The 25,760-nt window shown below is 36.0% G+C and overlaps 1 protein-coding gene across 1 annotated transcript; it reads right to left on the bottom strand.

The window, feature by feature from the left end:
- Window positions 1-5,624: 5,624 nt before the first annotated feature.
- LOC112282006 (uncharacterized) lies at window positions 5,625-6,706 on the bottom strand. The gene is made up of 2 exons (XM_024519096.2): window positions 6,202-6,706; window positions 5,625-5,993 (listed from the first exon to the last, which is right to left on the bottom strand). Exons 1-2 carry the CDS (start codon window positions 6,581-6,583, stop codon window positions 5,878-5,880), a joined length of 498 nt encoding a protein of 165 aa, XP_024374864.1. The 5' UTR covers window positions 6,584-6,706; the 3' UTR covers window positions 5,625-5,877.
- Window positions 6,707-25,760: the final 19,054 nt, after the last annotated feature.

Here is a 25,760-nt window from a genome sequence, read left to right as displayed (position 1 = left end):
CCTTAAAAGTATCTTAAATTCTAAGCAAAGTTAAAACCACAGTATGTGTCAGTATATATTTACATACATAATAGTGATGGCTAAGATTGAATTGAAAAAAGGTGCACACTGTATTGGATCAATTTTTGATATTACATGACTTAGGAAACCACAGGAAAGGTCACCACCCGGAAAAGATTGAAATCATAAATTCAAGTTGAATAATTAATACCTTGACAATCTGACAAATTGCACATTTTGTACTACTGAATATAGATTTCACAGGCAAAGAACACTAAAGACGAAATCTAATCAAAATGATGGCGCCTCATTATCGAATGTTGTTGGAAAACATCACTGCTGCTTTGGCATAGCCAAGTGACATGGGCTCAGAGGACCTATCTCATAGAACACTGCAGCGAAAGGGTCCACAAACCATTTCGGTGAGGATGGGCGCTGTTTTCGAATGATGCCATGCTGTAACGCGACATGGAAACCGGGAAATTTTTCATAAACAATGGCTGTAGCGACTCCCTCTCAAAGGCATCTTGGACTTTGGATTCTGCAGGAACAAATCGTCTAAGATGTATACGATGTCTGCTGGGGGCGCCTATGATCCATTCTAAAGTGGAATTTCACATGATCTAAAAACCAAGACTCGAGGAATCTCCTCGAACTTTGCAAGTAGAAATTGCCAGATATCATGGAACACAAAATTAGATGAAACTTAAGACACAATAAGCACGCTGAAATGATCCTAGTTTCACTGGTAGATCCTAATCTTGCATGTCCATTGTGCTCTTAATGAACAAAGGATTTTCCAGATAAAATTCATTCTCAAAACAGCCGTTGCTACCTCCGAGTACTACAAAATCAATTTACTTTCCACCCGGCAGCGTTTGACAGGTCACACGCAACTGATTCGCACCGTGAGCGCAACTATCTATCCTAAACCTGTGACACAATCATCACACAAGTTGAGGAATCTGAAAGGAAATGAGGAGGTGGAGCTTTATGCTATGAATCTGGGGTGGAAACCATCTCCCTCTATTCTCAGTTCCTCGGTGCATCCATTGAAGGATGAGCAGCTTGTTCTTTCAATAATCATCGTCGAAAACTTCGATCGCTGGACGAGGCTTTGTTCGTACCACTGCTACGCTCCTTTGCTTGCAATAGCTGTAACACATTAGAATTTCGACTGCTGTCGGTTCCATTTTCCTCGACGCTAGCAGAATCTAGTATACTACTTTCCTGCGCAAGGAGATTGGAGATACGGCTTTACAAGCATAATATCCTCTACTACTGGACGTGGACGTCAATGCTAGCTGATTCCAATCCATCACCGTGCTCGACTTTCAGTAGATTAAAACTTCAGGCATGCTACAAACTAAAATGCTTTCAGCAATTTAGTGATCCTTGAAGTCCCCATCGTTAAGGACGGGCTCAAAGAATAATACTGTATCAAACCAAAACTTCGAAGACCTAGTTCGAGGCAACGGGAAGTACCACTTCAAGTCAGAATCTATGTAAAGATTGGCTTCCTCTGTGTGATGAAAGCTAAATAGAATCTATAGAGAGCAAGATACACGCCAGAACCTCAGCATCTGCATCCTACATTATGGTGCTGAGTAGCACTTTATTCATCCCTCTATTCCCCCAGATTATTATTAAACAATGTATATTTACAATCCCCATCTGCTGACATTCATGAACTCTAACGACCGAAACGTCCGAATCATCCTTCAACAGAAAGCATTAGAAAACACACAAGTTTCTTATGAAAGCACACAAATCAAACCCAATTCGGAAACCAAAGCGAAATAACTTACGTGGGGCCATGGTCCATCATCCGCAGGACACCGAGCCCGGACTCGAGAACCCCACGACCCAAATCAATTGAAGAATTGTTGCAGCCGAAGCAAGACGATCCACCAAGGCTAAAACGGACTTAAGCAACGAAGGCTATTGATGAGTTGATCGCTGTGCCGAGAAGCTTACCCCAGATCTGCTTCAGAGGAACACCATGCAAAGTCCATGAAGATAATGAGAGACCTCGTCAAAATGACGCACCCCAAGTGACGAAGATCCACCACTTGACCCATCTCAAGGTAATTCTAGTCCTCCATCTTCGTGCTCTTGCCAATGGAGAAACATAAACGCTTGAAAGCTCATTGAAGCATTCTAAATCAGCACAAGTTTCAAAGTCTAAATTTCATTCTTCTCATGAAGAGCTTGTTTTGGGAATTCATCTTCAACTCCTACGGATCGGAACCGTTTCCATGTCTGCATCATCGCAGATATCTGGCGGTGATTGCTGCGATGCTGAAACATCGTTGATTCGATGATAAGAGTGAAAATTCTGAATGGTTCATGAATCCACACCGCGATCGATCCGATCTCACACAGACAGTGCCATAAGATGTGCAAAGGCGTTGGTTTCAAGCTGATCGAATGTTAGCAATTTTTTCTTCAATGAAATGGAAGGTATTCTATTGTCAGGTCGGCGTCGAAGTATGTTAATGTGGATGCCGTTGACTTCCACACGGACACATTACCGACAGTTTCGCCTCGTTTTCTTTACATGTTCAATGTGAAATTTGAAGTTCCGATTACATCACTCATTTCATTCATGAGAGAGTGTTCGTGCTTCACATTGTTATACCCAATGCTTTGATTATAGTAAGTGAGTACAAAATAACAATAAACTTATATCGAACATCATATTAGTGATCACACTGGGTTCAGTATTTTAAATCTAGGCGGCACAATAGCTTGTTTCCAATAAAAAAATCTTTTTTAAATTCTTATTTCTTAGAATTGGGAGTCAATTAATGAATAATTGATTATAGCCTAGTTTCAATTTTTTTAAAACTTGTTTAGGTTCCAAAAATCTATATAAAATAGTTTTTGATGTATGAAGATTATATAAGAAGCAATGAGTGTTTATGTGAGGATTAGCTTAGCTTATTATTGCTTTCTTTTGTGCATGTGATTTAAGTCAAAAGTCTTGCTAATTGAATTAAAAGATCATTTCTAATGTGGAGTTTTATTTGGTATAAAAAACAGATTTTTTGTAATAACATCCTATCTATTTTTGCATTTTATGTTGGTAATTCATCTCTACTATACTAAGAGAGAAGGTATTTGGATCAAAATTCAATTCTCTAATTTAGCAAAAGAAATTGATGTTTTGATTGTTTAAGTTTTTTTCTTTTGTCTTAAGAGTTCTTCTTTGACTTTTAAATAACCTTCTACTTGATTTTTTACGTTGTTAATGTAGACATTTTCTTATTTGAAAGATAGAATTTTATCATAAAATAAAAACTTTTACTAAATACTTATAAAATCTAGTTTTATTTTTGTTAATTTAAATAATTTGAATCCAAATTTTTCTTCAATAATTGACTATTTGGTGAATAACTGAAAATAAGAATTATAATTATGATTTGACTATTGTAAAATACATGTCTTATTCTTTAAAAACCATGTAAAAAGAACATAATTGCTTTTTTAAAGATCCCATATCTATTAACATTTTTTTTTTTTGATCCAACCAAAGAAGTTTGTCCCAAATATCATAAAAGATTTTAGAAGACCATATATGTAAAAAATTTTCTTCTAATTTTTACGTTGTGTATTTCCTTTATGTTTTATGTAAATGTGCCTAAGCACAATTTAGCCATCACTTATTTACAGTATTCAATTTAGTATGCATTAATCTATATTTCAAAAGTTTTTGGATATATTTGTAATCTAATTATAAGGCTTTTATAGCCCATTAGACAAGCAATACTTCAATAAAATCTTTTGATTTGATAAGTCCAATCTCTCTATTTTTTTATGGATTAATAATATAGATACTAAAAAACTTTGGATCAAATTAGAAATATTATACTAATATATAAGAAGATTTTTTTACTATTATTTTAATATTTTAAATTGCTTATAGAAATTCTATCTATAAGAGTAGGAAGATATATAAGAATGATAATAAAATATTATTAAAAATAACAACTTGACCAACCAAATTAAATCTATTAGAACACCAATTGTCAAATTTGCATTTTATTCTTTCAATAAAGAACTAGTCTATATTGTTAGTATGAAGAAATAATCCAAAAAGATACCTAGAAGTTTGCTTAGATCATTAGATGTTGCCTCAGCATATATAAAATTATTAATTCTAAGAAGTTTCATAGATTTTTTAAATTGCCAAGATTGTCTCATCTTATAAAGATTTCAACCAATCTTACATCTATTATTAATCAACTCATTCTTAAACATATCCACAAAAGGCATAAAAATCTTAGTAATTTCAAAGTAGGATCAACAAGGCATTGACAACACAATCATGGAGGCAAAGTCTTGGAGCATCATCTACTCAAAAGCATGACCTTATTTGGTTGCTACATTATCAAACTATGTGCTATCTTATTTGAGAGTATTCGAAGTACTTGGCTATAGGAGATAACTTGTATTCTGCAACAAACAAAGAATCTAACAATCCTAATAAAATTATAAGAAAATCTTAATTGAATCTTAATAATTATCGTCAAACCTTAATTTAATCCTAAAAAATCTTAAAGGTTTTTTTAAAATAATTAAAATAATTTATAAAGAACATTAATATTTTTTAAAAAAATCCTATATAATTTATAAATAAATTATTAAAAAATCTAAAAAAAATTATAAATAAATCATGAAGAAATATTAATAAAAGAAAATTTAAAATAAAAATTTTAAAATACTAAAAATAACCTAATAAATCCTTAATAAATTCTAATAAAATCCTAACTAAATCCTAAAAAAACTTAATAAAATTCAATTAAAATCCTAGAAAATCCGATAAAGCTCTAAAAATAATCTAACCAATTCTTAATTAAATCCCAATTGAGTCCTAACCAATTCTAATCCAACCTTTTTATAATTTTAAAACCTTTACAGTTATCAATAAAATTATTGATTTTAAATTTGTATACATTACAATATACTAGTTAGCAATATGCACGAAAAGTTTTAAATAAAATCAAACTTACTAATTAGAAGAAAAAGGTCTTGATTTGTTTGGATGTTGGGTATCCTCTTTCTTCAACCTTGATGTTAATCGACCACCAATTGTATCTCTTTACTATCCTATTTAATTGCCTTCAAACTTTACAAAAATGCTTCAACCTAAGTTTTTCTATCAAAATCGTCATATTCATTACACCATTGGGATCTTAACAGTACAAAAAATAATCAGCTTCTTAAATATTATAAAAAGAACTCACTCTTACTTTTGATATGTAGTACAGCAAGAATCAAACGACACAGAAACCTAAACGCTACATTGAAAGCAGAATATTTTGTGCTAGAATGACTCCCGGATACACGACGGAGATGGATGTGAGTTGAATTTTCACACAATCCGGATCGTTTGCTTCCGGAGCACACTATCACGTGTTCACTGTAGACTAGCAGTAGCGTTCTGAGCGCAGGAAAGCAAATCGTGACTGAGCGGACAGCAGATCGATGTGATGCAGAATTCGCCGGCTGGAAGCAGACTAATACGATCGGGGATTCACAAAAGTATGAGACAGATGAACCACATGATGAACGTTGGACCAGTTTCACATCAGTCAGGGGATGGATCGGAGGCAGCAAAGTTCAGAATTTAATTGAGAGCAAACTTTACTGAGCAATTGCAAATCGAAAAACAAGCACAGGCAGCTGCCGCTCGGATGCAACTACTCACAATGATGATGATTATTATTGATAATTGCTATGGTTTCTCTGCCCCGAAAAGAGTGGCGATTTACTCCTAATAGAGCGGTAGCCATAGCTTGGAAGCTTCGATACTTTTTTTTTGTCTTTCCTGACGAATCTTACACACAACTGATGAGGAAGCTCACGCCAAGGTTAAGCCCCTCCCGATCCAAACCGTCGTGAGAGACGACGGAGGTCTTCATTTGTGGCAGTCGCAGTCGGCGCAGCTGCAGCCGGGTCCACATTTGCAGTCGTTCTCTGCGTTGTAGCTGGACAATTCACACACACAGTCAAGGATCGCAACACGTTAGAACCATGTCCCGATGACCAACCCTTTTCCACAATTCTACCCATCTGAGACTTCAAGCAAAAGGAAAACCCCTGAGAACAATCTAACATATCGAATTGCAGAATTCCGCGAGAGAGTTCACACAATTTCATCTGGAACACGAAGGGCAGAAGAGAGCAGAGACACACTTGCGAAGGCCACCGAAGGTGGGCTCAGCCAAGGACCTGCACTTGCAACTTGAAGGGTCGCACTGGCAGCTAGAACCGCAACAACAGGTGGAAGATGAGCATCCAGACATGGTGTACGATCGGAGTGATTGTTGACACAATCGAGCAATCTGAGCAGAAGGTGTGTTGCGGAGAAAGATGGCAGTAGACGAGAACTAATCGGGAAGATGCGAGAAATGCTGGCACAGGGAGCTCCTTTTATACGCTTAATTGGCCGCGAAGCCTGCGGCTCAGATAAGCTTCTGGAGAGCTCTAGGAGCTTCCTTGTAGATGCCCGTGGCCACCAAAGTCCAAAGGCATCAATCATTGGGTCCTCCAACTTGATCCTGCTCACTGTTCCCATCGAAACGCCTGCATATTCTTGTGTTTAATCTTGTGATGAGTCTCCGTTTCTGTTACTCGTCTCGACGTATCTGCCCTATGCCGATCCATGCAGCGCTGTTACCCTGTCTCATGATCAACTCAGGCCAGCATGCGCAGGTCTTGGTGGAGATCACTGGGGCTTAAATTACTGGTAGGAGTTTGGGTGTTGGGTCCCGAATCCATTCTCGTGCATGCGCTTGCTTCCATGCGCTGAAATCCAAACCCTGCTCGAGCGATTGCAGATGCTGCTGAAGGTGCAAGCTTGAAAGCTTCGTTGCTGTTGCGTGGTGAAGATGAAGTGTGAAAGGGGCATGGATTCTTGCAAAAAACAACACGATGCTTGTCGGTTTCAATGCTCCAGTGCGTTGTCGAAATGGGAGGATCATGATTGTTGCCTAAACGCTGGCAATAAATTTTATTATGATTTTTCAATGCCACTTATTTGACATGCATGCGAGTTTAGAATCCTCTGTATCTCACAGCAACTTAATCCAACTGAATTATGCACACACACACACTAGCACATGCGTTTTCTCAATACCAAACCTTCATGTTCTGTCGAATCGAAAAGTAAATGAATAACTATGATTTGAACTTCATACATTGATGTTTGAAGATGATTTCTACAAGATTTACTAATCACATCAAATTTTATAACTGGAATCTGTAGAACTTGTTACAGCAAAAAGATAGAAATAAATGTTACACTTCAAAATCGAAATTTTTTAAACAAATGTACCCATTCGTCAGTGAATTTGAGAAAAGAGAATGTTATATATATATATATATATATATATACATATATATAGTGTATATACACACAGACACACAGTAAATTTAGATTTTAAGGTGTTTGCAGGATTGAGATAGCTTGCAATTTGATGAAGAAAACTGGCGCAACAAGCGGTCGGTAATCGAATCAGGAACAGGCGAATGGGACCATCTCTGACACCCTAATTTTTAAGTGCCGTGGATCTCGCCGTCCTTGTGAATCTGTTGATAAGAATCGGGACTCACAGCAATGGCAACAGCGGCATTGCGATTCCTCGATGGGGTCCCGCATCCACTGATTCACAAGCAAGAGGATGCTTCTCCGAAGTAACGCTGATCTATCTCCGAACCCGGACGGTGATTCTCGCCCCACTTTGGAAGTGCCCTCAACCTGCTACTTCATCTGAGAGCCCCGAACCATGATCGGAGGTAATGCCGCATCAGGCACTGGATGCGGGAAACGCTACGATTGGGCATCTGGGCGATGCTCCACAGTGCGATGCGGAGGAGCAATGCAATGTTCGGCAGGTGATCCATTGGAGTGACGGTTCGACTGCCGTGCCAGAGAAGCTACTGGTTTCGTGGAACCAGCCAGAACGATACGACAAGGACTCTCACCAAACGCGGTCACGACCCTCATGCCCTTTTCACCCTCTCCTTCTCCCACTACGGCTTCTAGCAATGCCAGCGACTCGGTGAATTTCGACCATCAACTCACGGCATCGATGTGGTGCCGCGAGTAAGTATTGCGATCGAACAGGCACGGATGTGAAAGAGGGGTGGAGGAGGAGCAGGAATGCTATTGTTTCTATTCAGGGCAATGGATGAGGACCGAAGCATATTCCGATGGTAAGCAGCGCGATTGACCCTTACAGGGTGACAGAAGCCAGATGGGGGTCTCTACCCGAGAAGTGCACTTAGCATCCGAATCTGGTTCTCTCCTTTTGACCTTTCCATTGGAAAAGAGGTCCTTTCGTGCCGCTCACTGTTCACTAGCCGTTGAGATTCCTCCTGGCACCAGTTACCCGCAGAAGCCTGATCTGATTGATGATGAGGAAGAGGAGGAGGAAGAAAGGATGCGTTCCGGTTAATATCTCTCTCTCCCTGCACAGCCCTCCTGTGCGGTAAAAACTTTTCTGGCAGCACCCAGTTTGCCCCATAGTATCATGCTCCAGTCGTGCTACACAGTGACTGTCCACTGGCTCTGCAATATCATCAGCTTCGAGAGCACGACCAGAAATATCTAGTGATCGGCACCTCTCCCTCACCCACACGCACACCTGCAGCGACCGACAACGCCTCGCAACTCCACCGCGGCTTTCTTCTAGAATCACAACCACAGCCACCACCACCACCACGAGTAGGGTGAGATCCATGGCACACCCAATCAATGCCACACTCTGTCAGGATCCCTCGCAGAAACTTTTTCCTGATGCGCTTGTTGCTTGCAAGAATGCAGATTCTGCTGAATTGGTATTCAGGTAGATGCAATTATTGTTGCTGTTGTTGAGGAATATTTGATTGTGCAGCCCTGTTACATAAACAGTTCAAATTAGCAAAGATGTTGCAAAACTCAGGCTAATCTCTTGCATGTATGTTTGATAAGGTGATACTTCATACACGAGTTTTACCTTAGCTATGGTAACTAGTAAAAAGCCATTTACCTAATCCTAATGTTCAATGCGGCAAGGGCACTGCTGCCGCTGTCGATATGGAGGGATGTGATGTAAACGGCACGCCATCAAGTTCTTATCAATGCTCAATATGCGCAAGTTGGAAGTGAGGTGGTGCGACATGGTGGCAACAGTTTGAGCTGGAAGTGGAATAGTTTTGAGAATAAGATGCAGGTTGGGTATATCCAACATCTCCCCTCAATTTGCATTCATGATCCCTCACTCTCACAATGATACTTTTGCATTTCTCTTCAAGCAAGGCAATGGATTGTTATATATGGTTGATGAATTATCCATGGTAGGTATTTGGGTTGTTTTTCTTTCATTTCTTCATTTCATTTTGTCATTGCATAGTGTACTGATGTTGGCTATGTTCAATTTCATTTTGTTCTTTTCATTTTGTGGCTCGTCATTGTTGTCTTTTGTCATGTATGTGGTTTACTAGTCAACCTTGTTTTGTATTTGCTAAGGTTGTCTGTATTCTACACTAAAGGAGAGAGTACAGTTGGTTATTCTTCACTCAAGAATGTGAGCTCATCTGCGTTGCAATTGACAAGAACTACAAATTTTATTGGTATTGATTCTCTTCTTTTTATGCTATACATTAAGGTTACACGACACAGATTTACTTGTCTTGGTTGGAATGTAGCAAAAGTGTCCATGGTTACAAAGGGTCAGAATTTAGGAAGTTTTGGAGTCTCAAGGATGCAAAACAATATCTACAAAATAGAAGCCAAGTTGTATTAGCTAACTCTAAATATTATTCTTCTTGTTTAATATAAACCTATTCTGGTATTATTTTCAATCTAACAAACTCTATGTTTTCAATAAATTCTACTGGGCTTAATGTTTTAGTAAATATGTTTGCTTGTTGTAAGTGTGTAGGAGTATGTCTTACCTCAATCATGTTGTCTTAATGCTTGTCTTTGACATAATGATAGTCCAATTCTATATACTTGGTCCTTTGATGCATGATTAGATTACAAACCAATCTGATACTACTTATGTTATTGCACATTAATGGCATGGGATTTTTGTTATCTAAGCATAGTTCTTTGAGTAGCCTTCAAAAATAAGTGATGTTTTTGTTGTCTCTGATAAAACATAATATTTGACTTTTGTTGAAGAGAACATGATTTTTAATTGAAGCTTGCTTGATCATGCAATTAGAGTTGAGCCAAGTTTATAGAATTTGAGAGTCAATATTACGTAAGAGTCAATTTTTGCATCAACAAATGTAACTAATCTTTCTTTGTTGCTATAGGAATAAAATATTCCATAATTTTTTGTGCCTTTGAAATAATATAATATTTTCTTTGGTATAGTTAGGTGAGCAAGTTAACAACTTTTCTAATATCTCAACACTTTATCCACTCCAAATTGAATGTCTCAATAGCTTGTAGTTGCATATAGTAGCCCACTAACTAGACTTTGGTATTTTTTGTGATCCATTGTAAGAATTTTAGTATCCTTATGTAATTTTTCTTTTAGATTTATGGATATAAAAAAAATATTTACAACAGATTATACAAACTTATTTAGCAATATTTGAATGTAGCATTGTTGATGAAAGTATATATGTTTAGAGGTGTGTTTCAACTCAATTCTTAACTAAAGTTTTGCACCTATTAAGTTAGTCATCTTATAGATATTCATTAGTTTATGCTTAGATTGTTGAATGTGCAATGTATTATCTCTTATGACAATGATGTCATCTATATAGAATAGTACTATTGTATAATTTCCATTTTGAATTATAAAATATATGTTGAGGTCTTTATTGTTTTTTTAAATATTTTGATCTTAGAGGTATGACTCTATCTATCTATACCACGCTTTGGAAGCCTAATAAAGGCCGTACAATGCATGTTCCAATTTACAAACTTTTTTCTTACTTTACTTCTCTTCAAATCCTAGTAATAGTATCATAGAGACTTCTTCATATAGTATACTATTGATAAAGGCTGTTTTAATGTCCAAGTGTTATATTTTCTAATTTCTTCTTGCTACTAATGCCATTATTTGTGTTATTATTAACCACGTAACTATAGGTGCAAATGTTTCAAAGAAGACTATTCTTTCTTTGTATGCATATTTTCAATCTATAATTTTGGCCATTAATTTTTTAGCTTTATTGCTTGAGCCTAATTGGTTTTAAAGATCCACTCAGATAATATTAGGGCCTTTCCTTCAAGTAAGTCAACTAGAGACCAAGTGTTATTTTTTTATATCAATTCAAATTCTTATTTTATTTCTTCTTTCCATTTAATATATTGCATAGCTATTTTATAATTTTAGAATTTAATATAAATTTCTAATATAAAGATAAAACTACTTTTAAATTTAGAATTTGATTTTATATTTTTAATTAGATACTTGCTTTATCTTATATATTCTATAGTTGTTAAATGAGGAGCATATATATCTATGTTGTCTTACCATTTGTCATATACATACACATGTAAATCAATAATTACCTTTACGATTAGATAAAAGTGGATAAAAGTAACTTAATTCCATAATAACTTCTATAGACGTTTCTTAAAAGCTTCATAGATATTGTTTTGACTTATAGGTGTCTATAATTGACTTTTTAGGTTAAAAATGTGGTCTATAAGTTGGCCATGTGCCAGACATATTGGTAGCTTGAAACACAACCTAATTATATGGCTTACATATAGAAAACTTACCTTGTAAACTAAGGTATGTATCATGCAAAGTCAACACATATTAGAAGACCTATAAAACATCACCACATAGCTCCTAGTAAGATAGTATATATAAAGACAAGAGTGAAGCTTTCTTCACTCTTGTCAATTCTTTTCTTACTTTTAGTCTAGATTTAAGTGTCTCTTGTTTTTTTTTTCTTTTGGTAATAATCATTCTACTTTCCTTTTAATATACATATTTTTTTATTTTTATTTTGTCACTTTTTTTTTGATATAGATTTCTTAGGTTTATGCATCTTCTTTTAGTTCATGTCTTTGATACATTGACAAGAATATAATTATAATATTAGAGCTTTGTCTTCTCTTGATTAATAGTGGATTATCTCTTTTTCTTTATAAGACATAAGCGTATTAGAAGTTGTGGATTACCCTTTAGTAAACTAAATTTATTCTTAGTATCTTTTTTGTTCTTAAGTCTCCTCTTTTGCTTGTCTTAAGTAATATTAGACATTTATTTTTTAAGTATTATCATGGCAGAGAGCCTTTGTTGAAATGAAGAGTGTAATAATACAAATGCTAGAGCAATTGAAGGAGTTAATGCTTTGGATGGATCAACTTAGTTTACCACCATATGCACTAGCAAAAATAGCAAGAAGTAAAAATATAGATATGATTGGAGCTACTTCAACATCTACACCTAATCATGTTTCTTCTTCTATGATGGAACATCCTTCCGGTGACAAGATAGAGAGAGTTTGCTTGAAGAAAGCATTAGGCTCCTGGTTGCCACTAATTATTCAATCAAGTCTTGAGATAAGGAAGAAAATTTTTGTATATATGTATAATAATTTTAAGAGAAATTACACCAAATATATAAGTCTTAAGTTCCCAAAAACGCCCAAAATATGATAAAATCCTCTAAAATCTTGTATACCCTTATGTGGAAAATTTTCCAAACTTCAATACCTCATATCTCCTAATCCGATTGTCCAAACTTATTCAAATTTTATATAAAGTACCAATATATTCTTATCAACTTCTACAACAAATTTCAAAAGCAAATTCATCACGAATCTTTAGATACCACCAAAATCCTAACAGTAGCTTCAATCCTTAGTTTTTATACACTTACGTGCAATTTTCTTCATATCTCACAAACTAAATATCCAAATGCCACAAAGTTTATATATTTAGTTTTTTAACACAATTATCTATCTTTTCCAAAAGGTTTTAGCCAAAAATTCTCCTAGAAACTCAAGATATGGCTCCAACCATTACTATGAATAAAATCAATTACTTACTACCTTTGATTTGGATGCATTGACTTTAACTTTTTATAACTTCTTCATCTAAACTCTAAATTCATCAAACAGTATATGAAAAATATAGTCAAAGAAGTGTTTTTTCCAATCCTAGTTGCTGATCCTTTGTTGCTCTCTGTGAACGTATGTTATGCTCCAAAGAGTGATAGCAAGTATGAAATTGATACCTTAACTTTGAGTACCAATAACTCCTTTATTTATACTCCAAATCACACAAAATTTGCACCTAATCCGTACTTAAAACCCTAAACTTACTAACCTTAGCCTCCAAAGCTCAAATGACTTTGAAAAAGAAATCCTAATTCCTAATAAGCCTCCTACTACTTGAGATTTTCTTCTTTAGGCTCTAATCTCTTCTCAAGGCTTCATATTAAACATTTAGGTCCTATAATTTTTTTAAATGCTTTAATCAAAATAGATAAAATTTAAAATAAAGTTTTTTATATCCACTTTCTTTAAATTAATCTATTAATCATTCTAACATATATCTATATTTATTAACATATAATATATTTTAACTAATTTTTACAACACCAATACTAGAGAATTAAGAGTTGTCTTGCTTGAGAAATTTGATAGTATAAGATCTAAGTTTTGAAGATTTATCAATCAAGTATAAATTATGATTGAACTTCAATTCCAAAGCTATCTAACTCCAGAATCACAACTTAGATTCATTAGTACAATTCTTTTAGGTTCAACATTATTATGATTTACATCTTTTTTTGAACGACAAGATTCAATAGTAGATAATTTGGAGTTTTGATCCATGTATGGAAAAAATGATACAACTCTGGTACCAACCAATAAGATCTATATTTTGTGATAAGGCAATCAATCTGTAATATTATATGCTTCACAATTTTGACAACTTGCAACTAATATCAAGTACGATGATGCTGCATTTATTAGCCAATTTTTCTATGGATTCTAATATGAAGTAAAGAAATTGATGCTCAAATTACCTAATCTCCAAACATTAAAACAAGCAATTGACTTTGCTATGAAGTGTGATAATGAAATTTTTGAATTTTTATTTGAGAGTCAAATAAGTGGGCCTCAACATTATTATAATTCAATGGCAATACCAATGCTTCCTCAACACATACATTTGAAAGTAAAAGATATGCAAATTGATGCGATATGTTTAAAACTTCTTATTGAATAAGAAAAGTCTCATCGCCATTAAGAAGGTTTGTACTTATATTATGGAGAATCTAAGCATAGTACTCAACATTGTCTAAAGAAGTGACGTAATTATAAAACGAGGAGTAGGAATGTCAAAGAAGATAATATATCAGAAAACGAGTTTGTCCAACTTCAATAGGGACTATTGTCGTAGCAATAGTTTGCTTTTTATAGATGTATGGTCCTTTTTTGCATTCAAGTTGGATCTAATATGCACAAAATCTTCTTAAATTCTCTTTTAAGTATTACCAAACTATGTTTGTAATAAACTAACAAACTTGAAGCTTGAAAATTTATATCCTAAGATTTAGCCATTCAAATAAGCTTAAAATTTAGGAGTACAAAACTTACATTTTTGATCATTATTACACAAATTCTTAGTTGTAAATTTATTATTAATCGTTTGATATCACCAAATCCTTAATAAGTACTTTTAAAAGTCAAAACCAAACTGGAAACTTGAAAATTCATATTCCAAGATCTAGCCATTCAAATAAGCTTAAAATTTAGGAGTACGAAACTTGCATCTTTGATCATTATTTTACAAATTTTTAGTTGCAAATTTATTACCAATCATCTGATAGCACCAAATCCTTAATATGTACTTTTGAAAGTCAAAACTATAAACTTTTGAGAACAAATTTTTCCATTTCTCTCAAGTTAGAGTCTCAATTGATATGATATTTTAGATATAGACTTTTAATATCATAAGTAAAATATATAAAAAAAATGAGCTTCAAATTCTTCTTGAAGCTCAAGTTCTAGCTTAAAACCAAAATCCTTTATTTTTCTAATTTCTTCAAAATCCTAGTTTTAATTTGCTGGTTTTAATCAGCCATATCTCACTCATTTTAGACTCAATTCTACCAATCTTTAGACATAAAATGTTCAACTTGAAGTCTTGTTTTTGATCCAACTCTTTAATTTCTTGCTAGTATCTTAGAATTTCTAATATGCATAGAAAAGTGATATTAGATATCAAATTAATAGCCTAAGTTTAAATAAGCATATCACTTTCATCCAAGCTCCAATTCCTATGTTTTTTCTATCTAAATTCATGCCAAGAAGCTCCTCCCTTTGAATACCTCTTTTCAACTTATAAAAAAGAATCTTCTTCCTTACTTCCGAGCTAGCGAAAGAAGTCACAACCAGAGCCTTCAAAATCTAAGTTAAAAACTAATAGTTTAAAGTTAAACAAATACCAAATCTAATCCTCAAAGTCAGCTTTATTAATGGCAACTCACTAATGCTATTCAAACTTTCATTTATTCTTAATAAAAACCTAAATACAATTTCAAAGTCAAACTTCTTCTTACATCTACAAATATAACTCTGAATCTATTAAAACCAAAGATTAGAAAGAAAGTAAAAAGAATAAAAGAATTTTTTAAGGCTAAACCAAAGATAAAGTTAAGATTAAAGATAAAATAAAATTTAGCCAAAATTCCATAAAAGAAGGAAGAAAGTAGGAATTTTTTTTCAAAATTATAAAAAAACTAGATTGATAAGAAGAAAAAAGAACTTCATGAAAGTTCAAAGAAAAGTAAGTCAAGCAAGGTTTCTATATATGAATGTATTTACATACGTTTGACTTGTAAAGACAAACTTTAGTGGAATCAAGAAGAAAAAGCAATATTTGAAGCTTTAAAGATAGACTTTATTTTTGCACCAATTTTGTATTGCATTGACTTCTCTAAGACATTATTTATAGAAACAGATGTATTGGACTTTTTTTTTAGTGTCATATTATCACAAATAGAAATACATGATAAACTTCATCCAATAGCTTTTCATTTCAAGAAATTTTCAACAACCAAGATTAACTATGACATCCATAATAAAAAGCTTTTTGCAATTGTAGATTCTTTTTAAGAATGGCATCATTATTTAAAAAGTGCTTCTAGTCCAGTCACCATGTATATGGTATCTGTCAAGGACAAGAACTCGATAAAAAAACAATTCAAACAAGTGAGCATTCACTCAAGAGAGGTAACAAAATATATATAAACAAATATATATATTGAAAGAGAAACTGGAATGGCTATTGCCAAAAGACAAGAAAACTAGAGACCCTTGAAACTAGACTAGAAGCAACAAAGGAGTTGACAAGAGTGAAGAAGCCTTCACTCTTGTCTCTATATATACTCTCTAACTAGGGGCTATGTGGCGACATTCTATAGGACCTCCAATATGTGTTGACTTTGTAGGGCACATGCCTTGACTTACAAGGCAAGTTTTTCTACTTGTGGGCTACATAGTTAGCTTGATCTTCAAGCTAACAACATGTGTGGCACATGGCCAACTTGTTGACCACATTTCTAATCCAAAAAGTCAATTAAAGATACCTATGAAGTCAAAGCAATATCTAGGAAATTTCTAAGAAGCTTCTATATTAAATATTATAGAATTAACTTACTTTTATCTACTTTTACTTACTTCTACCTATTTCTATATGTAATTATTAGCTTACATGATTATGGCCGTGACATTACCCCTTCTTCTAGGGACGAGTTCCACGAGGAGCGGTCATCATATGTTGAGGAAATCTATGATGCGACGAATTATATTCGCCACATACTCTGATCTCTGTTCTCTTTGAAGATGATTGATAGGGCCTCTCAACCATCGGTAGTGTCCCATACCATGGCGGAAAGACCACCCAGTTATTTGATCATTGTTGAGGCCTTCGTAACTTCCTTCCAATAGAATATTTGGAACACCATCAGGAGTTGTTCCTACCTCTAGTAAAATCACCAAACATCGGGAGTCCCTTTCCAAATCGTGATACCAAACGCGTTGTATCTCACCATCTATTCGAGGAAGAACATGTTGTTCTTGAAGATCTTCATCTTGATTGCGTCGTCTTGAAGGTTGTGACAATCGTAATGTCTCGTCCGGCAGGTCAGCAAATGAAGGCTCTTGAGTTGAATCCACTGGTTGTTGGTTCTCCATCTCCTGAGCGCCACTACTACAACGAAGCTTCGAACAAGAATTGAAAGTAGAATGTTATCTTGTCTAGATGTTGTTTTTTTTATAAAGAAGGTTTTCATCTTGTTTTTGATGGATGTCGTCGATGAAAAGCCTCCACCGCCTTTGCTGCATTTACAAGATTCTTCATTGGCTCCCATGTGCATTCATATCCGTGCCAATGGATAAGATATTCTATTTTATTTCGACGCCGCCTTGAATCTAAGACTTCTTCTACTTCAAACTCTTCATTATTGTTCACTTCTATAGGAGGAGGTGGAGCTTGTCGTCTTCTTGGTATGTCCATTGTCTTGTATGGTTCAAGAAGAGACACGTGGAATACTGGATGGATTTTTATTGTCTTCGGTAGATGTAAACGATATGCAACTGGATTGATTTGTATAAAAATAAAAAATGGTTCCAGCCTTCGATAGTCCAACTTATTGCAAGGACGAGTGGTCTTGATATTACGACGAATTAGCCATACTTTATCACCCACGTTGAGTTGTGGTTGTTCCTTACGATATACATCTGCGTTTATCTTTTGTCGTTCTTGAGCTTCCTTCAATTGCACCTTCATTATTGCATGTAACTCTGACAACTGATTTGCCATATCTTCTGCTGCAGGATTATCAACTTTTGAAAAATCAAAAGCATCAAGTCGTAGATGATAGCCATAATTGGCAAAGAAAGGTGTTTGTTGCGTGGAGGAATGTACCGTATTATTATAAGCAAACTCTGCCAATGGCAGAAGGGTTGTCCAATCATCTTGTTGGTAGTTGAGGGTACACCTTAAATATTGCTCCAAGACTTGGTTTACGCGCTCTGTTTGTCCATCAGTTTGAAGATGGAAAGCCAAAGATAGCTTTATGTCCACTTTTAAAATCTTGAAAAGGGTCATCCAGAATCTCGACACAAATTGAATTCCCCTATCCGATATGATATCTTTAGGTAATCCATGATAGCGATAGATATTATCAATGAAAAGCTTAGGTATTTCTTCACCTGTGATAGATTTTGTACATGGCACAAAATGTGCCATCTTGGTGAAATGATCTACTATCACAAATATAGAATCATAAGATCTTGAGCTTGGAAGATCTGTGATGAAATCCATAGAAACAGAAGACCATGGTTGTTTTGATATAGGTAATGGCTAAAGAAGTCCGTAAAGTCGATGACGAGGAGTTTTTGATACCAGAGAGAAGAGACCACATTACATCGATTACGGATCATTATGGGAATTCATGGGAGGATTTTTCACATGCATTGAAAGACGAATATTTCTTGGAAGATGCTGATCACGTTACTAAGAAGCTGTTTCTGGGATGGATTGAACGGCCCAATAAGAATTTGCAAGCAACAGAGCTACTAAGGGAATTTGAGAGGCAGTACTCTCAATTATCGAAGGTAGAAAAATTGACATTAAAGCCGAACAAAGTTGATCTATTTCTTCAAGCTACTGATGGAGAATTGCAAGAGAAATTAGAACCCCTTCTTGAAGACAAAGAAGAAGATGAAGGATTGACAACGAAGTGGAAGAACATTGAAGATGCGGTGGGGTTGCTTACAAAAAAAGAAAGGAGGAAGGATAGGAGCAATATTCCAAAAACAGTACAAGCACCCAAAGCTCCAGTACGTACAACACCACCAACAATGCCTACAGTTCAACCTTCGACATCCTTGTCAAAGAAAGCAGATATGGGTATGGAAGAAATTATACGAGGAATGCAAGATCTTCAAATCAAATTGGCAAGACTTGAAGAGAATACTTCTATAAACAATTCGAAGAATGTTTCAAAACAAGGATATGTACAAAGATGCATTTGGTGTGATGATGCTTCACACACTAGAAAAGATTGTAATGAATTTAATAATATGATACGGCAGGGAATTATTTGCTGGAAAGATGGAAAGATAGCATTGAAAAATAGAGAGGATCTTCTTCAAACCAATTTTGGCAAGGGAGGAATGAGAGCATTGGTTCAAGTCTACTTAAAGGAGCATGAAACAGTAGCACGAGAAAGTGCAAGTTATGGTGCTAGAGTAGATGATGAAATTGGTGGAAGTACAGAAACTAGTGAGTTTTGGGCTTCTGCCATTTCTACAACGCAAGAAGGGAAATCACCTCGAGAAGCATTATTGAGAATTGCAGCTACAATACGAGGTAGAACAGGTTGGGAGGATCCTGTTGAGTCTCTTTCAGTTCATGCATATATTGCTAAGAGCCAACATGAAGCTTTGATGGAAGAAAAGAGACGAGGAAATTTTGATGATACTAGAGAAGGAAATTCTTTTAAGAGGTAAACTCGAGGAGACAAGGCTCAGGAGGCAGCTTCACAAGAATTTCTTGTAAAGGATACCTCATCATCATTGGAAGAAAAAACAACGGAGACAAAAGATAAGGGCAAATCAATTGCTTATAAGCTACTTTCTGACATTGAAGCGGCAACAAATTTGAAAGGGGTGTTGGAAGAACATATATTAAATGCTAAGGTAGAATTCACATTGAAAGAAGTCTTGGAAATTGCAAAGAAGGAGTTTCATGATGTTATCATTGACAGCATTAAGCGAAAGAGGCAATTAATGGGCGAAACTGGAATGAGTCATGCTATTGATGCAAGAATATGTAGAGATGAAGAAGAGGTTGATATTGGTTACAAGCAACCAACAAATGAAAAGAATGGGTATAATCAGCGAGTACATTTCGAAGATTCTAGTGACAAGGAAATGGAAACTTTGAGCCATTATACTCGAAAGCATTGGGCAAGGGCAACTACTGAGGTATTGGTGAAGGTAGGAGATATAGAAGAACCAATAGTTGCTTTGGTCGACCATGGTTCTGAAATAAATCTCATGTCTAAAGATCTTTATAAGAAGCAAAAATGGCCAATTGATATAGAACATGGATAGGCAATACGAGCAGCTAATAACACACGAGGCAAATTATATGGAGCTTGTCCAGATGTCAAAATTCGGATTGGGGATGTTGCGACGGAGCAACATTTCTTCGTTCAAGATACAACATCTTATCCGTTGATTTTAGGACAACCTTATATCACGGCAACACGGATGGAAACAAAAGTACTTGATGATGGTTCTGCTTATGCAAGGGTACGGAGCGAAGATGGGAGGAAAGCTGTACAATTTCTAACAGTACCTCCTAACCATGAACGGAATTGAGATAGGTTGAGGGAGAAACCATTGCCAAAGATTGTTGAAGGATTTAAGGATTTTGGGGAGGTACCACTGTAAAGCGAGATTATGGAGGTACAAAAGAGGAGGTACTCTCGCGAGATGAAGGTGCCTTTGATGCAAGTTTTATTGATATATTGGAGAATGGAAATATTATGTATAAGAAAGTTGATGATTTTAAAAAAAAAGAAAGAAAAAGATTATATAATATTGAAGGACAATTACGCAAGATAAGTACATTCCAAGAGGATGAGAGGATTTTGGGTGTTTATGAAGAAAATGGACTGGAAGATTCATTGGAATTGATTACATCTATTGGGTTAGGGGATAATGATAAGATTGTTGAGATTCATTCGAGAGAGGTTTATACCATGCTGGAATCTTTTCAAGTACCAGAAGTCACAGTAGAGACGAGATATAAAACGGCAGATAAGAAGGTAAAGCCTGTTGCCGGACCATTACCAGAGGATTCTAAAGAACAAATGGGAGAAGCATCAAAAGAAGCAAGTTTAAGAGATCCAATGAGTATTGGACATTAGTTTACTGAAGAGACTTTTGAAGAATTGAAGATTGGTTCTGATGGTTCTTTATTACCGGAGGAAATTACTTGCTTCAAAAAGATGTTGGCTAAACAAGGTAGATCGTTTGCCTTCGAATCTCATGAAATTGGATGTGTGGATCCAAATATTATAACACTTATGGTTATCTTCACTGTACCGCATGTACCTTGGAATCTAAGACCGATTCCAGTACTGAGGGCACATTTACCTAAATTGGTGGAACTATTGAAAGAAAAGATAAAGATGAAAATATTGGAACCTTCATTTGCGCCGTATTCTAGTCGATGGTTCACGGTACCTAAGCAGAATGGGTCACTACGGTTTATTCAAGATATGCAACCGGTGAATGCAGTAACTGTCAGGAATGCAAGAATTGGACCTATTGTGGATGAATTTGCTGAGGCGTTTGTTGGAAGGGCGATCTATTCAATGGGTGATTTGTATTCAGGTTATGATCAATTTCAACTTACCGAAGGAAGTAGAGATATGATAACGATGAGGACACCGCTTGGATTGGTTAGAATGTGCACTCTTCCTCAAGGCGCGACCAACTCAGTTGCGCATATGATGAATGGGATGAATAAGGTATTGAGAGATTTTATTCCGGAAAAGACTATGCCTTTTCTGGATGATGTTCCTATAAAAGGGTGCAGAGAAGGAGTCAAGGATGAAACTTTAGATACGAGGGGGTGTCGCAGATATGTTGTTGATCATATACAAGATTGTGAAAAGATTTTAACTCGGCTTGGAGAAGTTCATCTTACATTATCGGGTATGAAGTCCGTATTTGGAGTACGAGAGGTTGTAATTGTTGGACATTTATGTGGATCTTACGGAAGAAAACCAGATCCGACTAAAGTTGATGCAATTGGAAGGATGAAAGAGGATTGTGATTCTTTAACAGAGGTTCGCAGGTTTTTGGGTGCATGTGTATTTTATCGAATCTGGATCCCTCATTTTGCTCACATAGCAGATCCATTATATGAACTGTTACGCAAGGGTTACCGATTTGAATGGGAAGAAAGGCATATTCAGGCAATGCAAAGATTGAAGAAATTATTGATGTCACCTCCAATATTGAAGAAGGTTGATTATAAGTGCAATAAACTAGTGATTCTTACTGTAGACGCTAGTCCAATTGCCGTTGGATGGACTGTGGATCATGATGATTCAAATGGGAGTAGATTTGCAGTTCGATTTGGGGCTAAAGTTTTAAGTATTCGTCAGCGTGCATATTTGCAAGTCAAAAGAGAACTTTGGGGAGTCGTTTCGACTATGAAAGCTGAAAAGGACTATTTGATTGGGGCAGTAGTAGTAATTGAAACAGATTGCTTGCCATTGCTTGGAATGATTATTAACTGTTCAACGCCAGATATTGCAATGTTGAGATGGATTGCTTATATTAAGTCATTAAATCCAGAATTTAAGCATATCACTGGGAAGGACAATTTAGTAGCAGACATGCTATCTCGAGCGAGATACGAGAAGGAGGACGAAATGGTTGAAGACATTGATGATGTCGGATTGAAATTCTATTCAATATCAAATCTCAACGGAGAAGACAAGCTATTTCTTGAAGAATCTTATGAAGGAGAATTATTGGATATTGGTCATTATTTGAATACCTTGACTAAGCAGGGGAATTGGCCTACAGAAAAATTCAAACAAATAAGAAAAAAAGCATATGGATTTTTACTTCGAGATGGATTCTTATGGAAGAGACCGAAGAAAGGAATTGGGATGCCACAATGAGTGATAGGCAAAAGGGAAGAAAAACTAAAATTATTAAAGGAGTTTCATGATAGTTTATGGGCAGGGCATAGAGGAATCTGGGCTACTTTTGCTAAACTCAAGGAATGATATTGGTGGAAAAATATGTATCGAGATGTGCTCTCATTTGTAGAGTCATGTGAAATCTGTCAATCGTATTCTAATATCCGACACTGAGATGGTCTTCATCCTACATATCCTCTGGCTATTCATTTTAAATGGGTTGTTGATTTGGTTATTATGCCGGTTGGGTTATGGCATATGAGATATTTGGTTTTAGCTCGTGAAGATTTATCAAATCAAGTAGAAGGAAGAGCATTGAGGACAAAATCTACAGAGGGGATTTGTAGGTTTTTGCTTGAAGATATCATTTGCCGTTACGGTGCGTAGGAAAAATCACTGCAGATCATGGAGAATTAAATGCACAAGAAGCTCGTAAGTTCTTTGAAAGATGTGGAGTTAAACTATCATTGATTACTGCTTATAATCCAGAAGGGAATGCAAAAAGCGAACGTGGTCACCCACCGATTGTGAAAGCATTGGTTAAAGCTTGTAATGGGAAAGTTAAAGAGTGGCTACGGCTTTTGTCATTTGCATTATGGGCTGATCGAACAACACATAGCTCGGTGACAGGATATATGCCAGTAGAACTTATGACATGTCAAAAACCAATTATGCCGATTGAAGAAAAGGTACTTACTTGGAGTATGCTACGATGGGAAGATGGATTGACAAGAGAAGAACTTCTGGCTATTAGGATTCGACAATTGGAGCAAAGAACGGAAGATGTCCAGATAGCATTGAGAAGGTTAAAAAGAGCAAGGTTACAAAACAAGGCGCGATTCGATAAGCAACATCGATTGAGACCAAAAGCAATCGAGGAAGGTGACCGGGTACTTGTTTATGACAATAGTCTGGATAATCAACATAGTACTTTGCAGAAATTCTCAAAACGTTGGTTTGGACCATATGTGGTAACAACTGTTCATGGTAATGCGACTTACTCATTACGGGAGTTAGATGGTACAAAATTGAAAATACCAATTGCACGGAAGCGAGTAAAAATATTTAAACGAAGACACGCAGAGATGAATATGGAAGACCTTAATGAAGGTATAGAGATTCCGCAGCAAGAAGATGAAAGTGATTTGGATAATGAAGGTGACAAAGACGAACTGGACAAATACGTAGAGAATATATTCTGAATCAAACAGCAATTGGATAAATTGGTGCATACCGGAGGATGCACAGGTTCAGAGGGGGTAGATGTCGTGTTGTAACACGAGTATATAGTGAAAATAAAAAGAAAGGAAAATTTTATTAATATTCAGTTACCTCGAATATTGGGAGCATCGACCAACTCCAGTACAAATACTGAGTGGTCAGGTTTAGTCACTCCGTTACAGTCAGCCGGGGCATACTGAAATGCTCCATTCGATTCCAATAACGGGAGTCAGCAGGAAGAGAAGGACCAATTCACACGACGGGTTCGAAGAGCCAATTGGATCCAATTTCGAGAATCCAATCCGGGTCCTCTTATCCAATATGAGACCTGAATTGGCCGGTCAACCGAATGCAGTCTAATTACGGGAAATCCAGGTCTTACTACGGGTCTTAGCCAATCTCACGTGAGGACCAATTTGACCCAATTATGGGAACATCCAGATTACTACTGGACTCTTATCGAATATGGGACCTGAATTGGTCGGGCGACTCAATGTGGTCCCGATTACGGGGTTCGATTCTGTTTCAGGCTGTCCTGTTCTCTGTGCCGTTTCAGGGAACGTTGTTTTTAGTAAATGGATTTCTTAAAGGTAAAAACAGAGGAGAAAGCTCTGACGGCGAGAGCCAATTTTGGATCCAAGCTTGACGGTAAGAGCCAATTTCGGATCCAAGCTTGAGGTGGGAGCCAATTCCGGATCTAAGACGGAAGATTGAAGAAATTCAGAGGATAAGATTAGGGGGGATATAGTTTTGAAAGGGGGTTTTTTTTTTTTTCTCTGGGGAAATCGGGGGGAGCTAGTTTTCAAGCTTTTGCAAGGTTACTAGTTCGGTTTTCATTGGAGGTTTTTGAAGATCAAAGGGATTAGAGAGAGGAGCTTCATGCTTCGGGTCGGGGAAGAAAAGATAGAGAATTTGGATTTTTCTTCTTCGTAGAGTTTTGGGAAGGCTGAGGCAATCGCTGCTGAAGTCAGTATTGTAATAGTGAATCAAGATTTTTAATGAAGTGGGTTTGAATACTCTTGACTGTTTTGTGAAATCGAGTTACGTCTGTGATTGAAGGATTAAAAGGGCGTCTATAGGATTGAGTATGCGGAGTGAATGAAATTTATTGGATTAATCTAACAAGACAGTCAGTGGATACAAGATCGTAAGTACAAAGCGGTATTGAAGATTAACAGTTTGGGTTGTTCGGGGTTCTCTGTAACGTCTAGAGACCTATCGGCTGGGGAAAAAAGGACTTCGATAAGCAATCGAAGAGCATCCATATAGATTTACGGTACATTGTTGCAGTCGTTTATATTCCAGCAGTCAAAACTGATAGACTGCTTGACTATCGACGAATCTCCATGCTACCTTCTACAGCCAAACGCCCGGCGTGTTCTCGAGCAGGAAAGCATGTAATACGACAACGGTCCGTATTGTAGTTGGACAAACTCATTTTTTGACATATTATCTTCTTTCACAGCCATACTGCTCATTTTGTAGTTGCGTCATTTCTTAGGACAATGTTGAATAGTGTGTTTTGGTTCTCCATAATATAAACATAATCCTTCTTCACGATGACGAGTCTTTTCTTGTTCAGTAAGATGTTTGAAACGTACTGCATCAATTTGCATATCTTCTACTTTCGAATGTATGTATTGAAGAGGTGTTGGTATTGCCATTGAATTATAGTAACGTTGAGGTCCACTTATACGGTTCTCAGATCGAAATTCAAAAAGGCGATTGTCGTACTTCACAGCAAAGTCAATTGCTTGACTCAATGTTTGAGGATCAGGTAAGTTGAGCATTAATTTTTTAACCTCATATTGTAATCTG

Source organism: Physcomitrium patens, chromosome 5, assembly GCF_059467195.1.
Source record: "Physcomitrium patens ecotype Gransden chromosome 5, ASM5946719v1, whole genome shotgun sequence".
Lineage (NCBI taxonomy): Eukaryota > Viridiplantae > Streptophyta > Bryopsida > Funariales > Funariaceae > Physcomitrium > Physcomitrium patens.
Note: the sequence above shows the minus strand (reverse complement) of the source record. Positions and strands in the feature narration are given on the sequence as shown.

What these genes read in the sequence shown, in the direction of transcription:
- LOC112282006 (XM_024519096.2), bottom strand. Translation starts at nt 6,583, where the DNA reads ATGGGAACAGTGAGCAGGATCAAGTTGGAGGACCCAATGATTGATGCC. An exon ending in ACCTTCGGTGGCCTTCGCAA is followed by an intron (nt 5,994 to 6,201) that starts GTGTGTCTCTGC and finishes TGAATTGTCCAG; the next exon opens with CTACAACGCAGAGAACGACT.